This window comes from Panthera leo, chromosome C1 (assembly GCF_018350215.1).
Source record: "Panthera leo isolate Ple1 chromosome C1, P.leo_Ple1_pat1.1, whole genome shotgun sequence".
NCBI classification, from domain to species: Eukaryota; Metazoa; Chordata; class Mammalia; order Carnivora; family Felidae; genus Panthera; species Panthera leo.
Window position 1 is genome coordinate 114,374,908 of NC_056686.1, and position 12,859 is coordinate 114,387,766.

The window sequence follows — 12,859 nt, forward strand, 5'->3', positions numbered from 1 at the left end:
TCAAGCTACATCAAACTAAAAAACTTCTGCATAGCAAAAGAAATACTCAACAAAAAGGAAAGATAATCTATGGTGTGGGAGAATGTATTTTCAAACCATATATTGGATACCTAGTTAACATCCAAAAATGTATAAAGAACTCACACAAATCCATTAAAAAAACCCAAATTATCCAATTAAAATGGGAAGAAGAAATAAATAGACTTTATTTTAAAGTCATCAATATGGTCAATAGGTCCGAGAAAAGCTGCTCACCATCTTTAATCATCAAGGAAAGGCAGATGGAAAATCCCCTCACACGTGTTACAATGACTATCATTGAAAAGAGGAGATAACAACGGCTGGCCAGGATGTAGAGAAAAGGAAACCCTTGCGCACTGGTTCTAGAAATGTAAACAACACAGCTACTTTAGACAACAGTATGGAGGTTCTCAAAATATTAAAAATAGAACCCAGGGGCACCTGGGTGGCTCAGTCAGTTAAGCATCCAACTCTTGATTTCAGCTTGGGTCATAATCTCAAGGTTCATGGGTTCAAGCCCTGAGTCAGGCTCTGTGCTGACAGCTTGGAGCCTGCTTGAGATTCTCTGTCTCCCTCTCACTAGAAATCTAGTGAGGCTGTGATATTTGATTATAGTTTCCTTGACATCTCTTTTCCTGGTGTCCTGCTTCTTCTTGCTCTTAAGTCCACAGTGATGCCGTCCCTCACAACTTGTTCCCACACAGCCATTAGTGAAGGATTTTCCCTTCTTGTGGGATGCCCCATCTCTTTTCTCTAACATACTCAAATCTTATTTATTAGTGATCTGATTCCCTTAGGCTTTTGTTAAATGCCTGGATAATGCCAAGAGCTTAATTCATACGTTGACAATAATGGTCGATGGTGGTAAGAAATTATGCCTCTTATTCAACATTTGAATCCTGGCAATTATGTCAGTGTTGTCATATGTGTGTGTGTGTGTGTGTGTGTGTGTGTGTGTGTGTGTATGTGTGTGTGTGTGTGTGTATATATATATATATATATATATATATATATATATATAAAACCCAGAGGTGACATTCTAAGCATTAAACAACCAGTAGAGTAAAATAATTAACATATAAATAAATACATAGTTTTAATATCTATTTCAAAAATCTCCCACATTTTTCTATTAACAAACCAAATAATATAAATTATGTATTTGCCAAGCTGTGTATGTTATAGTGCCATTTGTTTATTAAATCATTCTAGTACTTTTTAAATCACCTATTCATTTTATAAGCTTTTACCTGACCTGGCTTTAACTAGCAAAGCCCCTGTCTGAGCCATGATTTGACAAAGAAACGCACAGCAAGTTATCCTAAAAACCACCCTATTCTATTAACAGCATTGCAGGATTTTTTTTACCTCAAAACCCAGGGTTCCTTGTCTCCCTGCTATGAAGAATGAAGAGGTGAACACAAAATGAGCAGCAGCCAAAGTTTATTAGAGTAGAAGATCAAACAGGAAGAATGGTAGGAATGCTCTCTTTACAGAGAGGGGACTTTGGAAAGTGAATGCAGGCAACAATAGGCAAGGGTCCTTGTTCTATAAGGTTCTGGTCTCTCTCTCCCTCCCTTACCCCTTGTTCCTTCTCAGCCAATAAAGGTTCTACCCTTACTGACTAGATAACATTAGGTGCTGGGTTGTCCATTCCTGATTTACTCATTTCCTTTGTATGAGGGGTGGTCTCTGACCATACTGTTCCTTGTGGGTCATATGTTTATGGTCTACTTATTTTTAGTTAGGTCTTTTTTCAAATTCCTGAGGGGAGCTTGAAGGGGAGTAGATGGCATCTGTTACAGTCTTAAGAGGAACCTTATGCCTGAGGGGGGTTACTATGATCAGACACTTCCAGCATTGTTCCAAAATAGGTGTTTTTCCCCACCCAGGAACCTCAGGTCCTATCGTTTCCTATCCTAATAGTAGAACAAAAGATTCTTACAGGTTACCTTGGATGGACAAAACCAATGGACAGTTCTCTCCCTCCTCAAAGGGGGCTCTCAAGGGTCAGCTCTCCCCACCTCTGCCAAACCTGTGTCCGTCTCTTACCTCCTGCTGCTGCTGCTATGTAACAGTCATGCAGGAGGGTGCTTTCTGGGCAGTAGTCTCACGCTGGCTGCCACCTCTGGTGAGCAGGAATCAGGGAAAAATAAAAGAGGATGCCGGAAGTTGGAAAAGTTAGTGACGTGTAGCCATGGCTTGTGGTCCAAGCAGATTTCCCTTACATGTTATGAAATGGCAGTTGGAGGGGCATCTGGGTGGCTCAGTCAGTTAAGCATTCCACTCTTGATTTTGGCTCAGATCATGATCTCACAGTTCCTTGGATCCTGCCCCGAGTGGGCTCTGTGCTGACAGTGGGCAGCCTGCTTGGGATTCTCTCTCACCCTCTTTCTCAGCCCCTCCCCTGATCACACACACACTCTCTCTCTCAAAATAAATAAATAAACATTAAAAAAAAAGAAAAGAAATGAAGGGGCGCTTGGGTGGCTCAGTCAGTTAAGCGTCCAACTTTGGTTCAGGTCATGATCTCATTGTTTGTGAGTTCAAGCCCCCCTCGGGCTCTGTGCTGACAGCTTGGAGCCTGGAGCCTGCTTTGGATTCTGTGTCTCCCTCTCTCTCTGCCCCTCCTCCACTTGTTCTCTGTCTCTCTCTGTCTATCAAAAATAAATAAATCTAAAAAAAAATTAAAAGAAATGGCAACTGAATGTGACAGAGAGAGAGAGAGAGAGAGGGAGAGAGAGAATCACATATGATTTCAAGCTGCCAGCTTTCTGCATAAAGAGAACTCAAGAGAACATTTCAAGCTGTTCATTTGCCTATATTTCCATTATATGGATTGCATATCTTTTTTTAAATGTTTAGTTTTAAAAGACTACATGAGTGGAGGTGGGGCCAGAGGAGAGGGGGACAGAGGATGTAAAGTGGGCCTTGTGCCGACAGCTGCAAACCAGATGTGGGGCTCAAACTCAAGAACCGTGAGATCATGACCTGAGCCCAAGTCAGATGCTCAACCAACTGAGCCACCCAGGCACCCTTGGATTGCATATCTTAACATTGTCTCATTTATAATTATTTCTGGTAAAGGAAGATCATCATATATTGACACTGGTGTTGGAAGTTGAGGGTATAATCAATCATCTCTATCGAAAAATTGAACTAGTGCTTAAGTCAGCCCCCGGAGATAGTTGAGCTGCGGAATCAGGCACGATATTAAAGCGAGATTATTTCTTGAATCAAAATTTCATGCTGAAAAAGCATTACTTGAAATGATAGCTATTAGTCCTGTTCATTTATAGGGAATTAATATTTTTTGGTTCATCTCACTTTTAACACAAAAGCTTTACAGTCTTCTGATCTTGAGGAAGCGACTTAATCTACTTGCATTTGATTTTCTTTATTTGTAAAGTGAAGTTGATAAAACGAGCCTACCCCAATTTATTTTTGCAAAGAAAAATAATGGAACAATGCCTTATAATTATAAGCAATCATTACCTTTATTCATTTGCGTGATGAGGTATGAACATTTTAGTAGGGTTTTCCTAATCACCCGGTTTTAATAGTGGCCACACACATTTCTTTTGTTAGTTGTTTCTCCTTTATTCCACCATAGGTGGAGTTGGTATTACTTCTAAATCTCTCAGACATGCAAAAACCATACTATTTTTTTCTGGAACATATACTTTTTTAAACTAAATTTCTTAGTGAGATAATTACCAGGTTTCCATTCAGCTGTAATCAATGATACAGAGATGGGGTGCCTGGGTGTTTCATTTGGTTGAGCGTCTGACTCCTGATTTTAGCTCCAGTCATGATCTCATGGTTTGTGGGATCAAATCCTGTGTCTGGCTCTGTGCTGACAGTGCAGAGACTGCTTGGGATTCTCTCTTTTCCTTTTCTCTGCCCCTTCCCCTCTGGCACTCTCTCGTTCTCTCTCAAAATAAGTAGATAAATAAATAAACTTTTTAAAAAATAAATAAATAATACAGAGAAATATTAAGTGAACTTTAACAAGCTTCCCCTCTGGTAAGATCATACAAAACCCAATATTAAAATGTACAATATCAGAACTGGAATACTGATACTGATAAATCTATTCACCTTATTCAGGTTTCCCAGTGTTAATTGTACATGCCTGTGTGTCTGTGTATGTATATTTAGTTTTCTATATTTTTCTTACACTTGCAGGTTCATTCACTGTCATAGTCGACAGATAAAATAATAGTTCTATCACCACAAAGATCCCTCACGTTACCCCTTTTATAATCATCCCTTCCTCCTGTCCTGGACCTGCCTATTCTTTAACCTGGGAGGCACTAATTTTTTTCTTTTTTTTTTTTTCAAATTTTATCAGAATAGTTTCATATAATATGTAACCTTTCAAAATTGGCTTTTAAAAAAGTAAGAAAATAGCTTAGTTCCCTGGAGATTCATCTAAATTGATGTGCATGTCATTTTTTCCCCTTCTTATTGGTAACTAATATTCCATTGTATGGATGTACCACACTATTCTTCCATTGAAGGACAACTTCAATTTGGGGCTACTATGCATAAAACTATCATGAACATGCAGACTTATGAACATGAATTTTTATTTCTCTGGGATAAATGTCCTATTGTGCAATTTCTGGATCAAATGGGGAAACATGGATAGTTTTAGGAGAAACTGTTATTCAGTTTTCCAGAGCAGCTGTACCATTTTATCTTTCCACCAGCGACATATGAATAATGTAGTTTTTAGGCATCCTTGTCAGCATTTGGTATTGTCAATTTTTTTTTTTGCCATTTTCATAGTAGGTATGCAGTGATAACTCATTGTGCTTTTGGTTTGAAATTCCCTGATGGCTAATCAAACATCTTCTCATGTGCTTATTTGTCATTGGTATATACTCTTCAGTGAAATGTCTGTTTACATATTTTGCCCACTTTTTCGTTGAATTGTTTTTTACTGTTGAGTTTTGAGAGATCTTAATATCTTAGTAAACACTAATCTTCTGTCAGGAAATATAATTTGCAAATATTTTCTTCCAATCTGTTCTAAGGAACTGGATAGTGTGTTACCTTTACTCGTATTTTTGTTCTTTCCTTTGTTCTTTCTTCAGTGTTTATGTTTCTTGGATTTCTTTTGGTTTGAAGGATTTCTTTAAGGATGTGTCTGCTAAAGACGTTTTTTCTTCTTTTTTAAGTTTTCTTTTGCCTGGGAATACTTCAATTTCCCCTTCATTTCTGAAACATATTTTCAGTGGATATAGAATTATTGGGTGATAGCCCTTTTCTCTCAGCATTTGAAAAATGTATGTCAATTCCTTCTGGCCTCCTGGTTTAAATGAGAAACACTCTGTCATTTGAACTGGTGTTCTTTTATTCATAATGTGCTATTTCTAACTACTTTCACACTTTTTCTTCATCTTTACCTCTCAAGAGTTTAATTATGATGTGTCCTGGCTGGGCTTTTTGTTTTTTTTTTTTTTTTTGTTTTTTTTTTTGTTTTTTTTTTTTGTTTTTTTGTAGCTCTTTCTGTTTGGGGCTCATTCAGTATCTTGGATCTATACACTTGTGTATTACCAAATTTGGGAAATTTTCAGTTATTATTTCCTCAAATAATCTGTCAGCCCATGTTACATCTGTTCTCCTTCTGGTACCCTGATGATACAAATATTGGCTCATTTTTTTTTATTATTGTATTTTCCCTTGGTTCATGTGAATTCCACTGTTTTTTCCTCAAACTCACTATGTCTGTCTTCTTTTATACCCAATCTAATATTGACTTCATCCAGTGAGTTTTTATTTTCACTATTTTTGGGTTGTATAATTTTCATTAGCTGCCTTTTTGTAACTTTTATCTCTTTATGGATATTTTTTTTATATTTTCTTTTCGGCTTAAACATAATTTGTAAACAATTGTTGACAGTACAACTTTTATGATGGCATTTCAATTCCTTATCAGATAATTCCAACATCTGATTTGTTTCAATCTTGGTGTCAGTTGATTATTTTCATTGAAGTTGTGATTTTCTTGGTCCTTGGTGTTGTGGGTGATTGCCAATTATATCCTAGATATTTTGGCTATTATGACCTAACACAGTTTTGAAGAAAATAATTCCTATTTTTTGAAGGATATTACATTTTTCCCTTAATTTTCTCAGAAGAAAAAAATAATCCTACAGTTTGCATTCGACTGTGCCCACTGAAATACAAAGATTATGGATTTAAAGTCTTTCTTTTGTTCAGCAACACTGAGAATTTCTTTAGATTTTACTTGGACTTTTTATTTTCACAATGTAAAAGTTTAAATTAATGATGGTTTGATAAGTTTCACTGCACAGAAAATGATTCCAAGGTGCCTTTGTACTGGTCAGTCTATTTTCCCAAATTGTCTTTATAAGAGTATCCATTGTGTTACGGTATTGTTTATCCTTAAACATTTACTGCCTATTCTTATAATGAATTAACTAAAATATCTGAAAACATCATTCCTTTAAAACGAGTCTAAGACAATAATCCTTAAAAAATTGTTTTAAGGGGTACCTGGGTGGCTCAGTCGGTTGAGGGTCCGACTTCGGCTTGGGTCATGATCTCCCAATCCGTGAGTTCGAGTCCATGTCGGACTCTGTGCTGACAGCTCAGAGCCTGGAGCCTGCTTTGGATTCTGTGTCTCCCTCTCTCTCTGCCCCTCCCCAGATCATGCTCTGTCTCTCTCTCTTTCTCTGTCAAAAATAAATAAACATTTTAAAAAATTGTTTTTAGTCTCTATTTCAGGCTGAATAGATTGTTTAAGGACTTATAAAGAAAGTACTTTTGAACATCTGATTCCACAATGTAGGAATCTGTCCATGGAAGTTAGCAGCAATATAAGTTAAGGTCTGCCCCCTTCTCTAGGGTGACTTACACCAAAATGCATACACTTGATTTCACTGAGGCATTTCGCAATTCACCAAGATCATTCTTTCCTATCATAAGACATATGGTGATAATATTCTTTGTTGTGCCATGTGAAATCTTGAAAATAAGCATGAATAAACTTACTAGCCACATTTTTTTTTCTCTCCCTAGAGAGGCAATACAAAAAAATAGTGGGTTTTTGTTTTGTTTTGTTTTCTTTTTGGTTTTGGTTTTGGTTTTGGTTTTGGTTTTCTATATTATAATAACATTTGTCATGGGGAATATCCTTTCTTACATATTTTAACGTTATGGCCTTCAGTCTTTTTATCTTTTTTAATGTTTATTTATTTAGTTTGAGAAAGAGAGAGAGAAGAGAAAGAGAGGGAGAGTGAGCGAGAGAGAGAGAGAGAGAGAGAGAGAGAGAGACTGAGCAGAGGAGAGGGAGAGAGAGGCAGAGAAAGAATCCAGAGTAGGGTCCACGCTGTCAGCACAGATCCCAATGCAGGGCTTGATATCATGAACTGTGAAATCATGACCTGAGTTGAAAGAGTCAGATACTTAACCCACTGAGCCACCTAGGTGCCCCTGGCCTTCAGTCTTATCTTAATGACAAAGATGAAACAACTTATTAGACTTCATATTAATGAGTTCTTTGGCAATCCTCCTTTAAGTAGCCCAAGATTTTTTTTTTCTTTTTACCTTAATAGTGACAAAGAAAGAATAACTGGGGCACCTGGATGGCTCAGTTGGTTAAACATCTGACTTCGACTCAGGTCATGATCTTATAGTTTGTGAGCTCCAGCCCCATGTTGGGCTTTGCTGACAGCTCAGAGCCTGGAGTCTGCTTTGAATTCTGTGTCTCCCTCTCTCTCTGACCCTCCCCGCCAGCTCTCAAAAATGAATAAACATTAAAAAAAGAAAAGGAAAGAATAACTCATTTCCTTTACTGTTTTTACATTTTTTTAACGTTTATTTATTTTTGAGACAGAGACAGAGCATGAACAGGGGAGGTCAGAGAGAGAGGGAGACACAGAATCTGAAACAGGCTCCAGGCTCTGAGCTGTAAGCACAGAGCCCGATGCAGGGATGGAACTCACAGACAGCGAGATCATGACCTGAGCCGAAGTCGGACGCTTAACCTACTGAGCCACCCAGGCGCCCCTCCTTTACTCTTTTTATATAAACTGATATTATTTGGTTTTATATTCTTCCAATATATATGTATATAAGTATGTGTATGCAGATGTCCATCGTTATGTATGTATGCTTATAACATATATTATATATACAGAGAATATATATACATATATATACGCATATAAGAATATATATATGCATATATATATATACACACACACATATAAAGCTTTTATTTAGCCTTCTTCCCATTCCTGATACATTAGTTATTAAGTCATTTTATTTTCCTTCATGTATTCTAACTTAATTTAAATACTGAAACATCTTTCTTCTTCATTCTGTTTTAGTGAGGAGGATACGTAGGCTCTCTCCCACCCCCATATACATATATATATACATGTATATGTATATGTATATATATGCATGTATATCATGTATATATGTATACATGCATATATATTCATGTATATATGTATACATACATATATATACACATATATACATGTATATTTATGTGTATATATATAGGGGGGCAGGAGAGAGAGAGAGAGAGAGAAAGGAGGAGGAGAGAGCCTACATATCCTCCTCACTAAAACAGAATGAAGAAGAAAGATGTTTCAGTATTTAAATTAAGTTAGAATACATGAAGGAAGATAAAATGACTTAATAACCAATGTATCAGGAATGGGAAGAAGGCTAAATAAGAGCTTTTTTTTTTAACCTCGGCTTTGAATCTATTTTTGCTACATTGAGAAAATCACATTATTTCCCTGGATTTTACTTTTATCTTCTGTAACATATTGGCCTAAATATCCACAATTCCATAAGTCTAGAATTCACGTTTACTTACTTATTAGGGTCAATAATTAGCTTCTAATCAAAATCACCTTACAACTGAGAGAATCATACATTTCTGAAATTGTTGAAATAGTTCTGGGAGTCCTTTGGAGGAGACTAATTCTTTATGAAATAGTTTGATAGGCTACTCAGTAGTGGTTGCCATTTTTTTCTAGACTCCTTCAACAACATATTATGAGTCCCTGCTGGTGATAACATTTCTACTGGAGACCAAAATATCTAAAGTTGTTAAGATACTCCTGATGCCCCCTGGGACATGACGTCTACAAATATGTCTCCTACTTGTCTTATTTTTCAGATCACCTTAGCTTCTCCACAGTTTTGCTTATTTAATATTATAAAAATACAATTCACTGTCATTTTTACTACACTTTGGCAAATAGGTTATGAGAGAGTTCTAACTCATATTCTCTCTTTAATCTCATAGAGATGTAAGATTGTTATTCTCTCCCATGATTCTTGGGTTGAAAACCATGTCAGAAGAATGCCAGAAGACAACTGAGTTATAGATCTATACCGAATTAATAGTGATCTACAATTCTTCCTTCCTCACTTGCTCTAACACACCCTATCCCTGAACCATGCTTGTGTAAGAAATGCGTAATCCTGGGGCGCCTGGGTGGCGCAGTCGGTTAAGCGTCCGACTTCAGCCAGGTCACGATTTCGCGGTCCGTGAGTTCGAGCCCCGCGTCAGGCTCTGGGCTGATGGCTCGGAGCCTGGAGCCTGTTTCCGATTCTGTGTCTCCCTCTCTCTCTGCCCCTCCCCCGTTCATGCTCTGTCTCTCTCTGTCCCAAAAATAAATAAAAAACGTTGAAAAAAAAATTTAAAAAAAAAAAAAAAAAGAAATGCGTAATCCTGAACTCTTTTTCAGTTAGGGAGAACTTCTGTAGGTTTCTCTGAAACCCCTCCCAGATAAAACTGGATGGACAATCTTTGTAGTTTCCAGTATAATGATTTTGCAGGATGGTTTCTAAGGTGGGGCTATCTCTTCAAGGCCCCCTACCTACTATGCACACAATGGAAAGACCATATTCTTATATTAGTAGTCATGGTAGAGAATGGAGGGGAAGAGGTGACTATGAACAGATTTTTTTTCAAGAAGTAGACACTATCATACAGTACAGAATGCCTCAGCAATCTTTAATAATGGAGACAATGTTTCTGCTCACAGAGAATTAATTAATGCATGTATTTAGAAATCACTAAGCAAACTATAATTAACTAACAAAGCAATGAAATATTTATAAGAAACAGACAGAAAACAATAAACAAAATAAGTACATTACAAAGTGAATATATTACTCTAAACATTATTAAAAATACCATCAAGATACATATTTAATTTTACAATTTGCATGCTGGCTTGTTAATTTTATTTAATTGCATCATTTGCTACTTGGAGAGAAAGGGATTGTTTTCATTTGCTGAGTTAAACTTTACGTAGAATTCGCAAATTGAGAAGCAATTTACATTTAGTATTTTATTGGGGAGTATTATATTTAATATATATTACAAATGAAAATAAATACTGAAATATAAATCTTGAAGGAGAAATGGAGCTTGATTTGTATTTAGTATTCTTTACACAGCACTCCCCATATGATAGATATTTAACATTTAAATATATACGAACTGTACCTCAAATAAACAGCACTCTTTTTCTTTTAAGCAAACACACAAAGTTATAAATATTCGATTAGTATTTCTCTCTCTAAAATTATAGAAACGAGCTGGTTATAGTTTTCAAGGGTTTTTTTCTTTGTTCATTTTTTTTTAATCTCTGGATTACATTCTTTAAATAAATTACCAAATTGAACTTTGAAGGAAAAAAAAAAGAAAACTACATGAAGGTGAATAAAAGTCTGACTCAAAAAATAGTAGGACTATTTTTCTTTAAAATTAGCAAAATTAGCATGTTAAGTAAGAAGGTAACATTTCTGGGTTTATTTTTAAACCTGGTCTGTAAGCATTTTAATCATTTACCCAAAAGGAGATTAATACCATCATGAAGCTGTCCTGAAATTCATTAGGGAAGTGATAAAGAAAGGAGAAGACAAAGACGCCATGGGAGAGGTTGAGGATATGGACTGCTTTGCTAAGGCAGGGGAAAAAACCAGAATGGAGCAGCTCTGAAGAACCTGTGTTCAATTTCCCAGCATTTTTATGTTAAGCAGTGATTTGATTTTCTTGTTTGTTTTTGTTTGTTTTTTTCTTTGTCATTTTATTTATTTATTTATTTATCTATTTATTTATTTATTTATTTAAATTCAAGATAGGTAACATACAGTGTGGTACCGGTTTCAGGAGTAGAACCTAATGATTCATCACTTACATATAACAACCAGTGCTCATCCCACCAAGTGCCCTCCTTAGTGCCCATCAACCACTTAGCCCATCCCCCCAGCCACTGCCCCTCCAGCAACCCTCACCTTGTTCTCTGTCTTTAAGAGTGTCTTAGGGTTTGCCTTCCTCTCTGTTTTTATCTTTTCTTCCCTTCTCCAATGTTCATCTCTTTTATTTCTTAACTTCCACATATGAGGGAAATCACATGATATTTGCCTTTCTCTGACCTATTTTGCACTTATGATAGACCACACGTTCTTTATCCATTCATCAGTTGATGGGCATTTAGAGTCTTTCCATACTTTGGCTATTGTTGATAGCACTGTTATAAACATTGGGGTGCATTAGCCCCTTTGATTCATCATTTTTGTATCCTTTGGATAAATACCTAGTAGTGCAATTGATGGGCCATAGGGTAGTTATGTTTTTAATATTTTGAGGAACCTCCACACTGTTTTCCAGAATGGCTGCACCAGTTTGCATTCCCACCAACAGTGGAAATGAGTTCCTCTTTCTCTGAGTCCTTGCCAACATCTGTTGTTTCCTGAGTTGTTCATTTTAGCCATTCTAACAGGTATGAGGTGGCATCTCGGTGTGGTTTTGATTTGTATTTCCCTGATGATGAGAGACGTTGAGCATCTTTTCATGTGTATGTGAGCCATCTGGGTGTCTTTGGAGAAATGTCTATTCATATCTTCTGCCTGTTTCTGCACTAGATTACTTGTTTTTTGGGTGTTGAATTTGATAAGTTCTGTATAGATTTTGTATACTAACCCTTTATCATTTGCAAATATCTTCTCTCATTCCATCAGTTGCCTTTTAGTTTTGTTGATGGCTTCCTTTGCTGTGCAGAAGTGTTTTTATATTGATGAGGTCCCAATAGTTCATTTTTGCTTTTGTTTCCTTTGCATCCAGAGACATGTCTAGTAAGAATTTGCTGTGGCCGTGGTCAAAAAGGTTGTTGCCTGTTTTCTCCTCTAGGATTTTGATGGTTTCCTGTCTCACATTTGGGTCTTTCATCCATTTTGAGTTTAGTTTTGTGTACGGTGTAAGAAAGTGGTCCAGTTTCATTGTTCTGCATGTCAATGTCCCATTTTCCTAGCACCATTTGCTGAAGAGATTGTCTTTTTTTTTTTTCCATTGAATACTCTTTCCTGCTTTGTTGAAGATTAGTTGACCTGCATTTGGGGCTCCATTTCCATGTTCTTTATTCTGATCCATTGTTCTATTTGTCTGTGTTTGTGCCAGTATCATACTGCCTTGATGATTACAGCTTTGTAATACAGCCAGAAGTCCAGAACTGTGAGGACAGCTTTGGATTTTATTTTTTTTAAACATTAGTCTGGCTATTCAGGGTCTTCTGTGGTTCCATAAAAATTTTAGAATTCTTTGTTCTAGCTCTGTGAAAAGTTCTGGTGGTATTTTGGTAAGGATTGCTTAAATATGTAGATTGCTTAGGGTAGAATAGACATTTTAACAATATTTGTTCTTCCCATCATGAGTGTGGGATGTTTTTCCATTTCTTTGTGTCTTCAATTTCTTTCATAAGCTTTGTAAAGTTTTCAGCATACAGATCTTTTACCTATTTGGTTAGGTTTATTCCTAGATATCTTACAA

At 36.4% G+C, this 12,859-nt stretch overlaps 1 protein-coding gene across 1 annotated transcript in view; it reads right to left on the minus strand.

The window, feature by feature from the left end:
• Positions 1-205: 205 nt before the first annotated feature.
• Positions 206-12,859, minus strand: part of LOC122225980 — a 36,430-nt gene continuing 23,776 nt past the window's right edge. The window contains exon 3 of the mRNA XM_042948656.1: positions 206-383. Within this exon, the coding sequence (XP_042804590.1) occupies positions 206-383 (178 nt within the window). The remainder of the gene's footprint in view (positions 384-12,859) is intronic.